Here is a 20,026-nt window from a genome sequence, read left to right on the forward strand (position 1 = left end):
CAGAGTTGTTGAGCTTTTTGGGGGGAGGATTGCACAGAGTTTTTTAGTTTCCTCCCCCCGTAACTTTTTGTGCACGATGAGTGAGGATCCCGCGATCTACCAGGATCAGCCGGGAATCCACCAACAGGCAGAAACCCAACAAGTTAAGCTTCCCTTTTCACTGACTCTCCATATGCTGAGAAAAATCTGCATCCTTGACTTTCTCTGCAGGTATTGCTAGTGCGGGGAACCTTACCAAAAAAACAACAACCACCCTATTCTACCTCCTCCCCGTGGGATCAAATCCTACGGCAAGTGCTCCGTTTAAGGAGGCGGCCTCGGAGCCAAGTGGTAATGAAAAATCAGAAGACATGTTTCATGTCTGAGGGGGAAGGGGGGGAATGCATCCTGTGCATGCTCAGAGGCATTTTTTATTTTTAATATTGTTTCAAACGCTGTTGAGTCGTGGCTGAAACAAATGTCTCCCTCCTCATCCCTCACCCCCACCCCCTGCCCTCTCCGTCTTCGACGAGGTCCTCTCACCCCTCTTCCCTTCCTTCTCAGCCTTCCCGTCCGCTCCGCTACTTTTCTCCTCACCTCCGCCGGCCTCCATGAGCAGCGGCCGGTTGAGATTCCTCCCGCCGGCTGGGCCGCGCCCAGAGTCCCGTTGCCATAGCAACGCCAACGGCCTGGCCCGGAGACCAAACTAGGCCTAGGGATCCCCCGGTCGAAACCAAGAGCGGCGAGAGAGAGAGCGGAGGGAGGGAGGAAAGGCGGCAAGGAGCGGCCCATCGCCACTCTGTCCTCCGCCACCCTGAATTTTGAGAATGAGCTGAGGAAGTAGCAGGAAGGGGCCATGTCAGGTGTAATGCAGAAATTGGGTACGACTCGAATGCACGACTCAGATTAAGAGTCACTTAGATTAGAGTCACTAGAAAGCCCTGCTGGATTTAAAAAAAATAAAAAATTCTTATTTGAAAATGTTTTCAGGAGCAAGAGCAATCCTATGCAAAAGAAGCATGCGGGTGTAAATGAAGCCAGTGTAGTTACAGCAGATTCAAACCCTGTTCAGCAGCAAGGCTGCTGCTGTTCTGCCTTAGCCTGGCAGAGGGGAAATAGGCCTTTCAAATAGTGTGCTATGCTAGATTGTCAGGCCACTGGAGCTGAATGGGTTTAGGATCCAGCCTAAGTCCCTTTTGCAACCACTTTAGCTCAGCCAGAGCCAGCTGTGCTAGGATGAGGCAATTACACCAGCATAACTTCAGCTGAGCTGGATTGGAAATTTAACACTGGCTGAGCTGGGAATCAGCCAGCTAAACCAAATATCTGCTCATCCCAGTGCACTTTGTCTAGGACTGCCCCTTCATCTATCCTTTATGTGATTTAAACAATAATGTCTCATTCTCCCATACTGTTTTCTAAATTCTAGAACACTTCAGATTTTACTACAGTGTTTCAAATGTTTGGCCTAAATTTAAAACACGTTTCTAATTACAGTGGTACCTCTGGTTACGTACTTAATTCGTTCCAGAGGTCCGTTCTTAACCTGAAGCACCACTTTAGCTAATGGGGCTTCCCGCTGCTGCCGCACTATTTCTGTTCTCATCCTGAAGCAAAGTTCTTAACCTGAGGTACTATTTCTGGGTTAGAGGAGTCTGTAACCTGAAGCGTATGTAACCTGAAGCATATGTAACCCAAGGTACCACTGTATACATTTATATGGTTGCTGCGCAGAGCTGCCTGCTTCCCCCAGTTTTGCACTGCACATCCTGTGGTAAAATCTATTGTAATGGGATTAAGCAACCATGTGACCCTTTTCACAATCAGACACAATAATCTCATCCTGTAGGCTTCTATTCACAATGAATCAGGATGGAGACACGTGTGACAAAGCAGTAACTCAGCAGAATCCTTAATCACCAGACCAGCAAGAGAGAAGCTGCAGAATACACTGCAAGAAAGCAAACCAACTTCTTACTAATTGGTCTGATCTGGAGGAAAAATACATCAATTCGATATGCAGGAAGTGATTGGTTTCTGCAGAACTGTATCTCCAGGAGTGAAGCATTTTAAATGTAGGTGTTTTAGTTTTTAGACGTCTCTCAAATAAACTTTCTGATGAATCAACCTCAAGGCCCACAGAGGTGGCAAAGAAATAAAGAAGGGAAAGAGAAAACAAACCCTTGGGATATAAACTTTGTGGCACTTTTGAACTGAACTTTTGGAATATACTGTTTCTGAACTGGGTGACTTCGGTGATTTATTAATGTAAAAGGTTTTCATTGATGTTCTGATACTCATTGCTGGGAATAATACATGAAGGAGAGCTATGGACTACTTTGTTTCTTATTCTGAGAAGCAGTGCTTTTCAGAATTATTTGACTCTTCTGATGGGGAGGAGATGGAAGAGGAAAGGATGGAGAGATATGCAGCAGATTTAGAGATGAATCCTTTTGATGGATTGCCGTTCTCTTCCCGTTACTACAAACTTCTCAAAGAAAGAGAGGAACTTCCAGTCTGGCAAGTGAAATATGCTTTCATGGAAAGTCTGCATCATCATCAGATTGTGATTGTTTCAGGAGATGCCAAAACTGGTAAGAGCTCCCAGGTGAGTGTTTGTAACAAAGGACTTGCAGTATGATATGAATTAATTATATGCAACATTCATATTTTTAAAATAGATCTTGTAATGGACAGAACACTGAACTAAGTTTTTAGGCATGTGATCCTGTATGTTACCACTTATTGAACATCCTAGAATGTAAAACTGTTGCCTGCTTTCAGTGATTGTCCTGTAGTACTCCAATATTGTCAAATGTATTAGGCCAATCAAAATCTCACCTGCACCAGATTAATTGCAGTAGGCTTGGGAGTGGTGGTGACAGGAATGGTTTTACTAGGGCTTCAGGACTGAGGTCCTTAAAAAACAGGACCCATGATCCAGTTTTGTACTGCACAGTTAAAGATTTGTTCATGCAGGAGGAGATCTTTCTCGACTGTTGAGTTTCAATACTTGTTTGGCATGTAGTATACGAGAGATTGCCATTTTAAAACAAAGTTCAAAAGATCAGTACATGAAGTTCATTTCACCATATAGTTTGACAGAATGCACTTATTGCCTATTTGATTATATTATCCAACATTTCATTGTAGGTGGTTGAAAAGACAGGAATTAAAATGTGATATGGTTTTAGAAACAGAGGACAAATTAACTGATAAATGTTGTATTTCATAAAATTTATACACTGCTTGTTTGTTAATAACCTTATTTTATCTTTACAAAAAGATAAAATAAAAGCAAGAAAAAATATCAAAGCCATACTTCAAAACATACAAAAGTTAAAACATTGTACTTAAACAGATTAAAATATGATTAGATATATAGACAGAGATATAGTGAATGTTTAGAATTTTAACTCTAAATTCCATGAATTTTTTTAACATGTATAAGACCAGCATAATCAATCAGTAGTTACTTCCATATGAGCTACATTGAAATCAATTCACTAAGACAAGAAAAGGCAATCTGTTTCCCCAAGGGCATCTGCCAGCCTCCTCCACTGGCACAAGGACTTTGAACTTTCATCACCACAAGCATTTCAAAAAGTTAAGAACATTCATTTCTGCGATTAATGTATGAGACATATAGGGCCATCTCAGTGACTCCACTATTATGGAATATCTCCCACACACCCAAGGCTCAAATGGACCTCTTTCTGCTAGTTAGTGAAAAAGACATTTATATTCCAGCAGACTTATACCTTGCCATACTGTCTATAAAACAGGAGTGAGCTACCTTTCCAGCATGAGGGCCACATTCCTTCATGGGAAACTTTACTGGAGACCAGAGGCAACAGTGAGCAGAGAAATGGATGTGATTCTTAGCTTTGCAATATAGGCCACATTCTGGTTATACAAAAACCAGAGTGTCCTGAATAATGGGGTACCTGGTGGCAAGTCCCGCTGGAGTGCACAATCCCACAGCATATGCTGGCACACAGTCTGGCAGGCCAACAGGTCCAAAGTCCAGCCTGGTTCCTGTCTCTGATCTAGGGTCAGGGCACCTGGAGGTCAATCCCACACAAGCATAGTCCTGAAGAGCACCCGGGGCCATTCATCCAAGCAGTGGTCCAACCAACATGGGAAGTTGAGCAGACACAGCACCTCAGCTCTGCTTCCCTTTTGTACTTTGCATGCTGATTGCAGCATCTGGGCTTGATGAGGCACTTGACCCTCACCTGTTCTGAGCCTACTCCAGCTGAGGAATCACACACCTCAGGGGCTTACTCCCGAAGCCTTTCTCATTAATTGTATAACCACAAGGCAACAGAGGTTTAGGAGGTTTTCTCCTTCCCCAAGATAGGCTACCTTCCCAGGCTGGTGAGCCCCATTTCCCCCTCATTTCCCTTAACAGCACATGAAGAAAAGTCTTCTTGACCATTGTACCTGCTATTGGCCTCATCTTCAAATGCAGGGCATAGACAAGTCCTTAACTCACTGAGGGTTTAAGACCCATCGGCTACCCTTACCTGGTTTAGCTGGCCAGTTGCAGCTGTTTCCCAGGATGTCACCATTGTCACATGTTGACTGCTTCTATGAGCCACAGGTGAGAGCTGAGTGCAGGTTTGGGGACCAAAGATGGACGAACTTCCCCAGAAAAAACACAACGTGTCCCCACCAGAGATACTGCCCTCCCCTAACATCTAATTCAATCATTTATACAATTGCACATGATGGTGCATAAACTGACTCTTTATGAATTTTCCTTTCAAGAGGAAAGAATATCTTTTGTTCCCCTGTTTTATGGCCATGTGGATTACTCCAAGACACTTTCATTCTCTACAGATGTACAACCCCCATGGATTTCCTCTACAAATTCCAGAGTTATGGCAGTAAATACAAACAATCCTTCTGCTTCAAATAAACATTAACATCAGCTGTTGACTTCTTTCTGACAGATGGTCATTTTGTGCTAAAGTGACTGAGCAGAGCCAGGGCTGTAAGCCCAGAAGGAAAAACAGACAGGGATTTGGCCCCCCTGACCCTGATCAGAAATGTCCCTCACACTGTTAAACCAAGCAAGGAACCAAAATGCTCAAGTATGATAGGGTTGGTGTCCTTTTCTCTCCAGAGGCCATTCCTGTCACTTCTCTAATATACTCAGGCTAATCTAGTTCAGAACAAGAAATTCCCAGAACTGTCTTTCACTTTATGTTTGACCACTTAACTGACTCGGGGTCTTGACATTTATCCAGGAAAATAATTTCCATTTATTGAACTGTTCAGTTGCTAGTAGGCAGACAGCTAGCAAGCAAACAGCAGATGTTCACTTGAGACAGCACATGTAATCAAATAAGCTTGTGTATTCATTTCATAGATGGATTCATTCCTCTCTAACTTTTTTAATATTAAAGGTGCCCCAGTGGTGTGCTGAATATTCTCTTTCCACTCATTTTCAACACGGAACAATTGTGTGCACACAGACACATAAACACACAGCAGTATGGCTGGCATTGCAAGTAGCTGATGAGATGGACGTCAATATCGGTCATGAAGTGGGTTATGTGGTCCCATGTGAGAGCTGCTGTAATAGTGAAACGATCCTGAGGTTTGTGCATTCATATTCAGTCCCTCTAATATGTACAGGTACTCTATATAACCTACATACAAATGTGTAATTCCATTATGCTCTAGCATCAAACACTAGTCAAGAAACAGAGCCTGATACAGTTCTATGAAGATTATGTGGCAAGACTATAATCTTCAGTAGTTCTATGTGATAAAGTGAATGGGTTGCATTGAACCAGATACTGAGGTCAAAAGGAGTCAGGGACAGGGTTATTGTTCCCCACCTTACAAATACATGTGCTATTGATGTCTCTGTGGATCCCTTTAATTAACCAACTTAGATGTGGAAATGTGAAAAAACAAACTACTGCATTTAGGAACATTGTTGTGAATGTAATATTTGGCTGTCAGATGGCCTAAACCCTACCCTATAAGAGATGCATCATGTTTCTGTGCATGTGATGCACACATATATGTGTACATGTATGGCATACAGCTTTACCCTAGCTTTTGACACTTGAGGTGTATATTTTTGGGACCCATCTTAGTACTTGACTTCCTATTCTGACAAGCTGTTTTTTACTTTTTCTGAGCATAAATGAACTCTGTGCTCACAGTCTGGCATGTTAAAACCTACTGTAGTCAGTGGAATTTAGGCTGCAATCCTATGTTTACTTACCTGTGAGTTAAAATAAAAAAATTCCTTCTAGTAGCACCTTAAAGACCAACTAAGTTACCTGTGAGTTATCCCTGTTGAACACACTGGGACTTCCTTTTGAGGAAACACACATGGGATTGCTGTGTCTTTCTCATACCAAATATATGCTGAATTATTGCCTCCTCCACATGCAGCTGCTGGGTGACCTTGGGCTAGTCACACTTCTCTAAAGTCTCTCAGCCCCACTCACCTTACAGAGTGTTTGTTGTGGGGGAGGAAGGGAAATGGAGAATGTTAGCTGCTTTGAGACTCGTTTGGGTAGTGATAAAGCGGGATATCAGATCCAAACTCTTCTACTCTTCTTCTTGCAGGTATGACAACATAAGCCTGACAGGCTATTCTAATCTGCCATGATTTCTCCGACCCCACCACTTTAGTGCAATTTTGTTGATATTTTCATTTTGAAGGAAAAACCTGGGCAGATTATGCATAGCCTGAAGAACGCATGCTGTCTCCTTCAGCTTATGTCATCACCAATTTTGAATAATGATGTTTCTTTCTTTGCATGGTTACAGATACAGTACAGATGACATGCTACAAAGAGAAATGATGTCCAATCCCTTTCTGAGCAATTATGGAATCATCATTTTGGATGATGTGCATGAAAGAACTCTCCCAACAGATGTATTGCTTGGACTCCTTAAAGATGTAGTGATATTAAGACCCGAGCTGAAGCTAATTGTAATTACATCTACTCAAATGTGCACCAAACTACAGACATATTATGGCAATACATCTCTCATAAGAGTGAAGAGCAGATACCAGGTGGAGGTTGTGTATACCTGTTGCATTCAGAAAGATAATTTCTCTTCTGCTTTAAGACTGCTTTTTGAGATTCATAACTCTAAAGAGAGAGGTGATATTGTGATCTTTCTGGCCTGTGAACAAGTAAGTAAATCATTTAATGTATCACAGAAAATATTTGCATACTTGGGCTTCCATGTTAGGATAAGCAATTTCCGTACCTCCTTTAAAACCTTCTGTAATTAGGCCAATTTTTAAAAAGTATTCATGTTGCACTAAGTCTACAGTTCTATATATACTTACTTGGGAGAAAGTCCCATTGAACTAAGTAGGGTTTACTTCAGAGTAGGCATGCCAATAATTATGCTGTAAGGTAACTGTAGCAAGCTACTTTTAGGAAGATCTAGCATCAACTCACTTTACCAAGGCTGCTATCTAGGTTGTGGCTTATTCCTCTCACAGAGCTACAATTCTCAAAGCGATTTAACAGTCAATCTTTCTTCCCAGGGAGCTATGAGAATTGTACCGCTGTAAGGAGAATAGGGGTCTCCTAAAACTTCCAGCGGGACGCGGGTGGTGCTGTGGGTTAAACCACAGAGCCTAGGACTTGCTGATCAGAAGGTTGGCAGTTCGAATCCCCACGACGGGGTGAGCTCCCGTTGCTCGGTCCCTGCTTCTGCCAACCTAGCAGTTCGAAAGTGCATCAAAGTGCAAGTAGATAAATAGGTACCGCTCTGGCGGGAAGGTAAACGGCGTTTCCGTGCGCTGCTCTGGTTCGCCAGAAGCGGCTTTGTCATGCTGGCCACATGACCCAGAAGCTGTACGCTGGCTCCCTCGGCCAATAAAGCGAGATGAGCACCGCAACCCCAGAGTCGGTCACGAGTGGACCTAATGGTCAGGGGTCCCTTTACCTTAACAACTCCCAGCACCCTTAACAAAGTACAGCTCCCGGGACTCTTTGGGAGAAGCCATTATGGTTTAAAGAGGTCTAAAACTGTTTTCAATGTATAGTGCAGACGGAGCCCTAGATAGCATATCCTATAATAGTGGGTCTTGAGATTTTCTGGGATCAAAACTGCTACTAAGAAATCAAGGTGAATAATCATGTAGGCAAAGCGTTTTGGTCCTGTATGTATTACTTTGACGTTAAAAGACTTGGGGGAGGGAACAGTAGTATGCAAAAGAAATACTTTAAGCCTTTGGAGAGAGAGAAATGCATTTTAAATTGCATTATACTCTTTTCCATATCTTTTGCAAGCAATCTTTTTTATAATGTGAAAGAAGAAGAACGACATAATTTAACAAATACTTTAGAGCTGTTGAATTCTTACACTTTTATGCCTTTATATTCTCAAACTTAATTTTTCAATTAATGGTTTCTTTAGCATTTTATTGATTTTTATTATCCCCAGAGAGTTCATCTGCCACTGGGGAGAATGCTATAAAGCAAATTTGCAATTCTCCTATATGTTCAATTATTTTAATAGCGATAAAGAAAAATTAGTCACTTTCATATATGGTTTATAGCACTTTTGATACTTTAAATTCTAACTAGACTAAGAACATAATAGTAATTTCCAAAGTTAGCAAGATAGAGATTCCTTCTTGGGCTGAAATAAATTCCTCAAGAAACAGAATTGCCGCATTACCGTATATGATGTTTCTATGTATGCTTCTGTTACAATTTCCTCAATTTAATCAGCATTATGACTGTTATATTTTTGCCATTAGAGCTTAACATAGAAATAAAATCCATTAAAAAGAGAGAATAGATTCAGAATTGGCACAGTGAGCCTGTTTAATTTTCATGAAAGATGTCTTCTCTGCTTCTAGGAAATTGGAAAAGCCTACAAGATTATTCAACAAGAAGGGCCTAATTTAAATCCTGAACTTGGTGAATTGGTCCCTGTTCTTCTCTACCCCAGTGAAAGAGAGAGGATCCTCAAGCCAAATGAAGAAGGGCCTTGCAAAAATTACAGGAGAAGAGTGTTGCTAACTACAAGCTTTGGGGGATCTTTGGTTTGGATTAAAACTGTGGCCTTTGTTATAGATGTTGGGATAGAGAAAAGAAAGGTAAGTAAAATAATATTTAATAAATTACCAATGGGGCAACACATGTCTCAAAGGTGAGGTTTCACATAACTGCATAGTTCATTATGGTGTGGCTCTTGATATGTACTTGTTTAAAAGGCTGGCATAATTTTCTATTCCCTCCCCCCATGTACAACAGGGATTCACCTGCCTCTTGTCCCCTTCCCCCACCCCCATAGTTCCTTCCACACCCTCAGACTCTGTGCTGCAGCATTGGAAGTCAGCTCAATCAACATTTTTAATTAAAACAGGTTTTCAGTGCAGAGGCCAAATTGTATTTTCACTGATTTTCAAGCTTCTTGGTTTTACGTATTTTTGAGAAACGTCAGTCCATACAAATATACATGTGTGAAGGGATGTCCTTTCTTAAAATACCCATTCAGCCAATACAGAATTCCACGTGTGCTCTGCTGTGTTTAAAACAAAACAAAACAAAACACTGACATGAAAAGAGCTAAGGAATGTTTTTGCAGATTCCATTCTCCATTCACTGAAATGAATGGGGAACTGTTCCAGGCGTGGGATCTTGCTGCACATCAGAGCTCCTAAGCCTGAACCATTGCTGCTTCCAGATGGGTGGCTGCTAGCACTGATAAATCATTGCTTTTTCACTGTAAACTACAATTGAAGAGAAGAAGAAGAAGAAGAGTTTGGATTTGATATCCCGCCTTTCACTCCCTTTAAGGAGTCTCAAAGCGGCTAACATTCTCCTTTCCCTTCCTCCCCCACAACAAACACTCTGTGAGGTGAGTGGGGCTGAGAGACTTCAAGGAAGTGTGACTGGCCCAAGGTCACCCAGCAGCTGCATGTGGAGGAGCGGAGACGCGAACCCGGTTCCCCAGATTAGGAGTCTACCGCTCTTAACCACTACACCACACTGGCTCCCAGAATGCAATTGACTTTCCCCACAGTATCAGGGATATTGTATATTTTCTCCATGTTTATCCCATCACATTCCACTGTAAGTTCTAAGCAGAATTGCAATTCACTTTCCCCACATTTGGGGTTATTGCACCTGCTTTCTGTGATTATCATGGAATATGAGTCAAGTGTATCAAGCAGTGGTGGGTGTGGAACTGGACAGGAATACAGGAGGAACTCATGGACCTGTTATGCATCCCTTATCTCCCAGTGCTGCCTGTGTCTGTATGATGCAGGTGGCGCTGTGGTCTAAACCACTGAGTTTCTTGAGCTTGCCGATCAGAAGGTCACCGGTTCGAATCCCTGTGACGTGGTGAGCTCCTGTTTCTCTGTCCCAGCTCCTGCCAACCTAGCAGTTTGAAAGCATGCCAGTGCAAGTAGATAAATAGGTACTGCTGTGGCGGGAAGGTAAATGGCATTTCTGTGTGCTCTGGTTTCCGTCACGCTGTTCTGTTGCACCAGAAGCGGTTTAGTCATGCTGGCCACATGACCCAGAAAGCTGTCTGTGGACAAATGCCAGCTCTCTTGGCCTGAAAGTGAGATGAGCGTGCAACCCCATAGTCACCTTTGACTGGGCTTAACCATGCAGGGGTCCTTTCCCTTTACCTATATTCACATAGACATAGGAAAAGGGGGAGAACGAGCTATTTTGAGTCTATGGGAGTACTGTGTGTGCAGACACTGCATCCTCAGTGGATTGGTGTGTTTTATTGAAGAGAATTTCTCCAAGATATGACAGCAAAACTACAACGATCCTGACAGGAACAAGTGGTGTTTCAGTCAATTTATCAAACTGCTTTCACTTTTTCATTTCAAGACAAGTGAAACAATAATAAATATTGTGGAAAGGAAATGAATTTGCAGCCAAGCATTTCATGAAACACAGCAAGAAAAACCTTCTAAGCAAAAACTCAATGCAAATCCATTGCAATCTTGCTCAATCTTTCTTTTTTTTCAACAAAGTCATGTCTCTCTTGATTTGCAAGGTATACAGTCCTCGAATCAGAACAGATGCTGTTGTGATACAGCCCATTAGCAAAAGCCAAGCTGAGATGCGTAGGCAAATTCTGGGCATGTCTTCAGGTAAGGGGGGGGGGAATCATTGTCAGCTTTAAACAACCATGTTTATCACAAGAGAATGTGTTGAAGCAAGGTTGTTGTTGAATTTCCTGGCAGGTAAATGTTTCTGCCTCTACCCTGAAGAATTTACAGATAATGAAGTGAAGCTGCTACCACCGGCCAAAATTCAGGAATCCAACTTGACCAGCATGGTTCTTTTTCTGAAAAGAATGGATATTGCAGGCCTAGGCCACTGTGATTTCATGGATAGGCCAGGTAATACCAAATTGTTATCCATTTTCTTAGCCTTAGTCTTCTGTCTGAACCAGGGCTCATGGTTCAACTCTCTCCTTGCTAACCATAAACTGTAACTAAGGTCTATTCATATGGTGTGTTTGCACACAACCTGTTTAGTTTTATCTGCTGTACGTGTTCCAGAATGAAAGTTGAGTATTTGGGGGGTATTTTTTCAGGAACGCATTAGAAAATTTCTTATATTAACAAATGGGTATTGTCGACTCGATACATGAACACTCGCCTAACAAACGATTTCCATGGAACACATTGTGTTCAGGTAGCAGGATCTGCCTGTACATACATAGCTACCTAGCACCTGCCTCATTACCTTTAGCATTCCCCTAAATAACTAAAGACATGGATAGATAATATAAGATAGCATGAGCTTCGTATAGCACAGATTATGTGGCCACAGTGGTTGTCAGTTACACCATTAGAATAAATAAGATTATAACCCAAGCTCTGCTAATACTGTGCTTAGGGTGGCAGCTTGATAACTACCGTGATCTAACTCTTAAGGTAAAACTTGATGTTACAATAAAGACACGGTGGCCATCAGAAACAGAAGCCATGTGTATAGTATTAGTATTAATTTACAGTGTCTAAGATGTTCTAGGCACTGAACAGAGATTAAAAGAAAGACAATCCCTGATCACAATCTAATAGATATGATACAGAAAGGAACGTTGTTGGGGAGGGAAGCAGAAAGCATGCAAATGCCAGCGCTAACAATTGCAGTGATAAAATATTACCAGTATCTGCTTGTAAACAGGTCTTGTTTCTAGTGAAATTCCTGGTTTTAGCTTTATCCTTTAGCAAGTGCTCTGTGTTTAGCAATTACTAAAGATAACCTGCAATTCAAGCCAATTTTTTATTTAATGGAAATGCCACATTAAACTATAATGTAATCTTCACTTCTACAAAAGATAAAGCCTGACTTTCAGCAAGATGGAGCAATTCATTTAAATAAAACAGCTTTTACAGATCTTTAACAAGTACTTCTTTTGTATTTCGAGATTTATTGCATTTATCACTCTTGTTTTGACCTTAAAAAAAAAACCTTTTAAAAAAACATGAAAAAATATGGGAAGGTAACACTTTCCTTCCTGAACAGAGAGGCAATGTGCTTTCAAAAGGAAGTGAGAAACATTGGTTATTGTTTCCCCTATATAGTGTTGCCTCTCAACATTGTCATTCTAGGCATCTCCTTTGGTATGCTGCACAGCAAGCTTTGTGTCTGCTTTCAGTACTGACTAGGAAATTTAAAGGTGGGTTTTGTATTTTCAGTTTAAAGTGGAAGCAAGAATAAAGCAAGGTCAACCTGGATAGTATCAGCTGTGGAGATGAACACTCAACCTCACAATCCATTATGTTTTTATTGAAAATATAGAACTCTTAACTGCCATCCAAATATGTGAGGAGCCTCCCTTGACAGTCCTTAGCCAATTTCCTTTCTAACTAAGAATGAGCTATACTTGTTTTGTTGCATTAGGAATGGCTTCAGAAGGAAGTCCCTCCACATTTTGAATGCTATGTACAGTTTTGATTGGGTCATCTCAGAAAGGATATTGTAGCTCTGGAAAAGGTCCAGAAAAACTATCGTGATTGGAGCATCTTCCCTACAAGGAAAGCTAAAGCATTTGAGGGCTTTAGAAAGAGATTGCTAACTGGGGACACAATACCGGTTTATAAAATTATGCATGTTCCTCCCTCATAATAGTAGAACTTGGGATCATCAAATGAAATTCTGGGCTGTAGACTCAGGAAAGATAACTTGTTTCTTCATACATGTAATTAATTTACAGAATCCACTGCCACAATATGTGGTGATATTTACTAGTTAGAAGTGTTTAAAGGGGGATTGGACAATTTGGTGGATAGGGAATATTAATCACTGTGGTTATATTGAACTTCCACGTTCAGAAGCGGTCATCCACTGAGTACCAATTGCTAGGAAGTAACAGCATACTGTAGTAATTGGAATGTTAAAAAATAATAATAGTAGGTTTGGGGAGACCCAGGATCAAACTCCCATTCAGCCATAAAGCCATTATGCAACCTATTAGATCAACATAGTCTACCCCACAGGGTTGTTGTGAGGTAAAAACTTGGGGAGAAACATGTACACCATCCTGAACTCTTTCTTGGAGAGAGGGGATATGATTGTAATATAGACATAAATAAATAGCAGAAGATGGCTAGTGCCTTCAGGCTCTTCTTGTGTGATTCCAAGCGTTATATAGTTTACTGCTGTGGGAAGCAGAAACTGGACTAGATGGAGGTTCTGAAGTACATTGCCTGAAATGCGGTTCAGTAAGAGACTGAATTTTTCAGGGTGATAATTGCTTAAGATGATTCTCTGGCAGACTTCTCTGCAATGCCATTTTAGAAATACATTAGAGTTGCCATTATGCCTTCCAAGTATACTTCATCTTTACATTGCAGAGAATTGATTCACTCTCAGGATGATTGATTATTTCGGTACTATTTTTTAATCACTTAGTGGTACTGCATTAGATCTATTTTGATTTCTCAGGTACATTCCCTCCATATGGTACTTGTACCTAGGGACTTATCCCCATGACAAAAATCGCTTCATTTATGAATGGTGTGTGCATCATTCAGCTTTTTGTCCATGTATTGTGTACTTGGCAATAGTGGATTTTGTGTGCCAAAAATGATTTGATGCCTTTTTAGAATCTTATTCCATTTAAATGAATGGGGAAGCCTTTAGATGTGGGCAGTACCCCACCCCACTTCCTTTCCCCCCTGCAAATTTGAAGGAAGTGGGATGCTTTCAAAGTTTGGGGTAGGAAAGAAAGTATAATGTTTAGGCCAGTCTCAATCAGCTGAAAGACATGGGGTGATTATAGGCCCACGTGAAAAGGGGTGGGATGACACCCCACTTCAAGCAATTTGTTTTACTAGACTGGGGCCCTGTTACATCTTTTAACCTAGCCATTTCCTTTTGACTTTATCATAGTCTTTTTTCTTTTTCTTTTTTTTTTGTTATATGTAATATGTTCAGAGAGCCTTTATAGGTGAAGAGTGGGACAAAATATATTTAAAATAGATTGGGGTTAACTAACATCATGCTGTCCAGATGTTGTTGGACTGCACTTCCCATCAACCCTAGTGAGCATGGCCGGGATGGTGAGAGATGGAGTCCAGCAACATCTGGAGGGCAAAATCATTGATTGTGAACCAATTATCCACTTTCTGATCTCTTGACTTATGCCTGATGATGAGTCATATGAGTGAATCTGAACAATATCCAATGGCCCCATTTGAAACTGTCCTGAGGCAGCTTTAGGTGTGTGTGTTCTCTGTTTAAATAGTAATGCACATCAACTTGCTAAGAACAGGTTGGAGAGTTGCATTTGCATAATCAGAACCTAAATTAGAATCCCCTCTTGGCCATGAAACTCAAGAGCAATCTTTGAATAGTCAATCTCTCAGCATAAAGTACAGTTTTGCTTTATTTCAAGGTAAGGTTGAATACCATTGATAATAAATACAGAGTAGCACAGCGTGGTAATTCAAAGAAGTGAGATTTACCAAGTGTTGGATTACATTACATTATAGAAGTTCTCCATACATGCAATAGATTAGAAAAGTAGTACCTGGTGGCAGTAGTCTTGGATGGGTGCTCCCAACTCAACTATCCCGCAACATTAGCTTGCTGAGTAGATTAGCTAAGCCAAAACAATAATTTTACAGCTTGCCATTTGCCAGCCAGTGAACCTTCTCTTTGTTTAATGTCCACAAGTCAAAGTGTGTCCCAAGCTACAGCCCATTGGGCTGGCACAGTAAAAGCACACCTGTTTCTGAGGACTATGATTAAAGCTGTTCTTTCTTCATGGCAAGGTATAGAAAAATGCAGACATTTGCAAAGCTGTATAGTATGTTTGTTATCCCTCTGAGGTTAAGCACCAATGTCCTCAGCATTCAGATGTGAAATTGAGAATTGCTTTGTCCAGATGCTATGGGAAAGACCCTGGAAAGACCAAAAGGCACATTATCAGACAAATCTTCCTCCTTCCTCCTATGTTTAAAAGTAAGCAAATACAATTCTCTGCTGTAGCACTAGCACACTTCTACCAAGATAGATTTGGGTCTGGACAGCTAAACCATTTTCCTCTCCTTAAAAATGTTGGCCTTTCCATATTATCTCTTTAAGGTGGCCATAAGAAATCACTTTGAGCATAAGCTTCCTATTTGCATCGTGGGGATAATTGTATTGGCCTACCTTTCATAGCTGAAGAAAGTATTACTGATGATGCCATCCTTCCTTTTTTTTAGTGATTGAACTACTTGGACATAAGATAAAGTTGTGGTTTTTTCCTATGACATCTGTGGAATTAAACTTGTTTAAATGGGAACGTGGAATTTTATAATACAGTGAATAACACTGAATATAGCACTCAAGTGGTTCAAAGTTGCTGCTTCTCTGTGCCTTTTTCTCTTTTCATACTAGTGTCTTGTACAGGACAACACATGATCAGTAATAGGAGAATCAGCATGATGTCTCTTGCAATGCCTATTTCTGTCTGAATAGAACTTCAGATAATGATGGTTAGCTGTTTGCTAGTTTCTTTTACAAATTTCACCTGTAAAATTTACATTCTGCTTTGCATAGTAATTATCCCTTTTAAAATTTATTAAAAATCTAACCAGTTTAAGTAGGCAAAGGTATATGTGAAAAGCAGCTCTATTTTGTTTTTATATAATGGAGGGAACAAATGTAGTTGAACATTTTTATATAGCTGATTCCTTTTCAGTGCACTGTGACTGTGGCAGCCCTTGATTCACAAAGCCCTAGGTGGAGCTTGCCTCTTGGCTCCCAGTAACATTGACCTGGTCAGACCAGACGTAATAAAAATGACATTGTATGTTGTTAAAGCCTATTTTGTAAAGCGCTACATGTCCCTGTCCTTTATTAAGAAAGGCTTTCAGAATTAAACACAGGAGTTGCTTTTGTTTCTCTTATTTATGATGAGCTTTATTTAAACCTGAACAATACCATAAAGAATTCTCAAATGAACCTTTGCCATTTTTACAATGACTTTTTTATTGGCTGCATTTGTGCCTGCAAATGCAGACTAATATCTGAAAACCCTATTCAAGGTTTTCTTTTATTTTATTACTGTTCCTTCACCTGTATAATCTGCATTTATTAACTTGTCCTTTCCAATATAATAAAAAATGAAGCACTTTTTTTATTATAATGCTGAAGCAAAAGCCTAGAGTCATTCCTGTTTCCCAGTCTCAGAGCAACCAACTTGGAGATATAAAAATGCAAAACAGTAAGGCTCCCCAGAGAATAGAATTGGCTGCGGAGCCAGATGCTTCCAAGGACAATAGCCATATATTCAGCTCACAATACAAACTGCTTTATTGATTTATAGAAATTAGTTTACCATGATTCCCTGGTAATTACTTCAAAGGCTCAGTAGCCATTCATGTCGCCCCGCCCCCCCTTTTAAATCTTGCATCCCTATTTTTCTGTCACCGACTCTTGGTTTCTCCCATTCATCAGCTGTTACTTTTCATTTCATGGCTCAGTGATAAAACTCTCCAACTTTCCCCCCCTTAAATATCCAACCTGTTTTCTTCTTCGATGCTTTGACTTTCTCAAGGACTCATCTTTTATCGCATTAAACCTTACAGGCTGGCTAATAAATGTTCTCTCTTCTCCATGATGTGCAGGCAGGGATCTGAATTCTAATAATATTAAATCAGATCTCTAGGCAAACACATGGTATCTTTGCTGAGTATTGTAAGATGGTCAAAAATTCAAGTTGTTTGGCATGCAGCCCACTCCTATGCATTAAATCAGGGATGAGGAACCTGCGGCCCTAATGTTGCAGGACTCCAACTCCCATCAGCCCCAACCAGCATGGCCAATGAGCAAGGAGGATAAGAGCGGTAGTCCAGCAACATCTAGAGTTACCCATCTGCTGCATTAAAATTTAGTCCAGCTGAATTAAATGGGCTTATTGCTAAGTAATTGTGCACAGGAATTTTGCAGAAGATTGCAGCCTTTCAGAGAAGCCCAGTGGCCCAACTGTGATGGCTGTCATTATGCTATACCTTACCTTGGTATAACTAGAAGGGATTTAATGCTTTCCTCCAATGTTAGCAATGTATGTGTGCACCAACCAGTATGTGGCAATGGCGGGGATGCCATGAGATTGTTTCTTACCCCATTCCATGCACTCTGCCACACACACACACACACACACACACACACACACACACACGGCACTTGTGTGCTGCTAGGAGGAATCCACACCACCACAGGTAGCACAGATTAGGTGTGAAACTCCCTAGGCTGTCCCTCATGCATAGGTTTGTCCCCAGGCAAATGTGGCAAGATAACCTGTTTGCCCCAGAACCCTACAAAAACAAGAGCTGCCATTCCAATCATAATGAATTGGGTAGCATTCTAGGCCAGTGGACAGCTATAAGCAGATGTCAAGGAAATGAACAACTATCTGACTTTTAGAAGGCAACCCTGTTTAGGGAAGTTTTTAATGTTTGATGTTTTATCATGTTTTTAATATTCTGTTGGGAGCTGCCTAGAATGGCTAGGGAAACCCAGCCAGATGGGTGGGGTATTATTATTAACAACAACAACAACAACCATAACACCAACAACAACAATAATATTTACTGGCATTCCAAATAGCAGATTGCAGGAAAGCACCTTCTAGCCTTTTTTTCACTTCCAAGGAAAATGTCAGGCCACAGGAGGACAACTATCCCAGTCAATATATCTGTCAGCTCCATCGCCCTCAGTCTAGAAGCAATACTGCACACAAAACCTGTATGTGTCAGCACCCCCCTCCCCCCGGGAACACATTGAAGCTCTGCTGTGGAACCAGGTTTTTATTTGCAAACCTCTGGAAAGGCTTCCGGTGCTTCTGGGGAAGGCTTGCTCTTTGTTCCAGTGATGAGGCCGAGATAGCCAGAACTGTCAGCAAGGGCGGTGTGTGTGTGTGTGTGTGTGTGTGCGCGTGCGCGTGTACCTTTTTGATCACCTAGTGGGACCTAGTGCAGAAGCATCATTATCCATATGATCACTTTTTATTCCTGTTTGTTCCCACATTGCTGAGTACAGGGGAGAACAGTTTTAAGAGTTTCTGGAAAAGGAGAAACTTTTTCGTTATAAAGCAAAAAATAAAAATAGATTTTTCCATTTTTGAACCATTTCATATTCCTCTCTCTCTTTTTTTGCTCTTTTGGGGGGGGGGTGGCAGCCATTTTGTTCTAGGCCACACCCCTGGCGGCAATTTTCTGACTTGGCACTGCCTCAAAATTCCAAATGTGCCCCTGGACCCAAAAAAGTTGGCAACTGCTGCACCAATTTACCTGAGAGAGAAATTAGGCAAAAAGTCCTGTAACCTTGTGATAATCAAATACTTACAGTAGTTTAATTCTGTCTGTATAGGCATTTCACTGAACAGTGACAGAATGTAACAACCAGTGTAACTAAGCATTTCTCCCCATCCCAGCTCCTGAAAGTCTCATGCAAGCTCTGGAAGATCTGGATTATTTGGCTGCGCTGGACAATGATGGAAACCTTTCAGAATTTGGAATAATAATGTCAGAGTTTCCTGTCGATCCACAGCTGTCAAAGGCTATTTTAGCTTCGTGTGAATTTGACTGTGTGGAAGAAATGCTCACCATTGCTGCCATGGTAACAGGTATTTTCTGAAGCGTTTGTGGCTACTGCTCAGGCCCAGTGTAATTATATAGAACTACTGCCATCAACCATTTATAGGATGATTAGTTGATTCATAGTTTGCCTTTTAACCAACTAAATGAGAAAATTAAAATATTACAAAAACCTCAGTAGTGCCCCTTTGCAACAGTGAAAGACCTTACAGTTTAATTAAAAAGTTACTGCTTCATTAATAATTTCATCCTGTATTTTGCTAACACACCTAAATCAGAATAAATTTGAAAAAAGACAAGAGGTATGCCCTTAACTCATCACCTCATCAGTTAAATTTGCTCCTTATCAATTAATCAAGCAGAGGTTTCCTTAATTAATCTGCTTATTAAATTGATTAAAGATCAGAGCCAGAAAAATCGCAGTACTCACAATTAATGAAATGTAAATTTAAAAAGGATTCAAGTTATTTTTTGTTTTGCACAGATGTTCAGGGTGGGTTATGTCACTTCTTCCACACAATATTTAATGAGAATAAAATTATACAGGCCTATAGAGGCTTGCTCTGCAATATAGTAAAACACTGGTCTTAGTGTAATGATGTAGCAAAAAAGGTTAACACACCAAGCAATGTTGTGCCAATACTCCCATTGTTATGTATTTATAGCTTTTCTGTCTCATTCTACACATACTGTATTTAATTACAAATAAATCCCACTGTTTTCTAGAATTGTAGCAACACATTAGGTCTAGTTGTCGCAAATGTAGCAACACTTGGGTCCGGTTGTCGCAAATATTCAGTGAAGTGATGAGCACTTCTCTTGAATGTACCACATTAACTGGGAGATCCCACAATGGAATTCTCAACTCCCTCTTCTCCCTAAAAAATACATAGAAGACTTGCATGTCAGAGAAGCCTGGTTCATCAAGTTTTGCTTGCAGGAATGTTTCCATGGGGAAACATTCCATCA

At 40.8% G+C, this 20,026-nt stretch overlaps 2 protein-coding genes across 12 annotated transcripts in view; one reads left to right on the forward strand and one right to left on the reverse strand.

Annotated features, from left to right (window-relative positions):
* The window catches only part of FANK1 (fibronectin type III and ankyrin repeat domains 1), a 31,824-nt gene extending 31,139 nt beyond the window's left edge, over positions 1 to 685 (reverse strand). For 3 of the 4 annotated variants that reach the window (XR_014526899.1, XM_083506228.1, XM_083506230.1), the window contains exon 1: positions 523 to 624. Coding sequence is in view for 3 of the 4 variants with exons in the window: in XM_083506228.1 (XP_083362354.1) it covers positions 523 to 592 (70 nt within the window). In the remaining variant the exon portion in view is untranslated. Of the gene's footprint in view, positions 1 to 522 lie in introns of all 4 variants that reach the window. The other variant, XM_083506229.1, reaches the window with a different exon arrangement.
* Positions 1 to 20,026, forward strand: part of DHX32 (DEAH-box helicase 32 (putative)) — a 24,328-nt gene continuing 4,302 nt past the window's right edge. For 2 of the 8 annotated variants that reach the window (XR_014526888.1, XM_083506142.1), the window contains exons 1-8: positions 726 to 860; positions 1,829 to 2,587; positions 5,394 to 5,587; positions 6,781 to 7,153; positions 8,843 to 9,082; positions 11,008 to 11,104; positions 11,198 to 11,356; positions 18,895 to 19,086. Coding sequence is in view for 7 of the 8 variants with exons in the window: in XM_083506142.1 (XP_083362268.1) it covers positions 2,309 to 2,587; positions 5,394 to 5,587; positions 6,781 to 7,153; positions 8,843 to 9,082; positions 11,008 to 11,104; positions 11,198 to 11,356; positions 18,895 to 19,086 (1,534 nt within the window). In the remaining variant the exon portion in view is untranslated. Of the gene's footprint in view, positions 211 to 305; positions 331 to 725; positions 861 to 1,828; positions 2,588 to 5,393; positions 5,588 to 6,780; positions 7,154 to 8,842; positions 9,083 to 11,007; positions 11,105 to 11,197; positions 11,357 to 18,894; positions 19,087 to 20,026 lie in introns of those variants that run through there. The other 6 variants (XM_083506143.1, XM_083506145.1, XM_083506147.1 and 3 more) reach the window with 6 other exon arrangements.

The sequence above is a fragment of the Podarcis liolepis genome, assembly GCF_965112155.1.
Source record: "Podarcis liolepis genome assembly, chromosome: 5".
In the NCBI taxonomy this organism is placed as follows: Eukaryota; Metazoa; Chordata; class Lepidosauria; order Squamata; family Lacertidae; genus Podarcis; species Podarcis liolepis.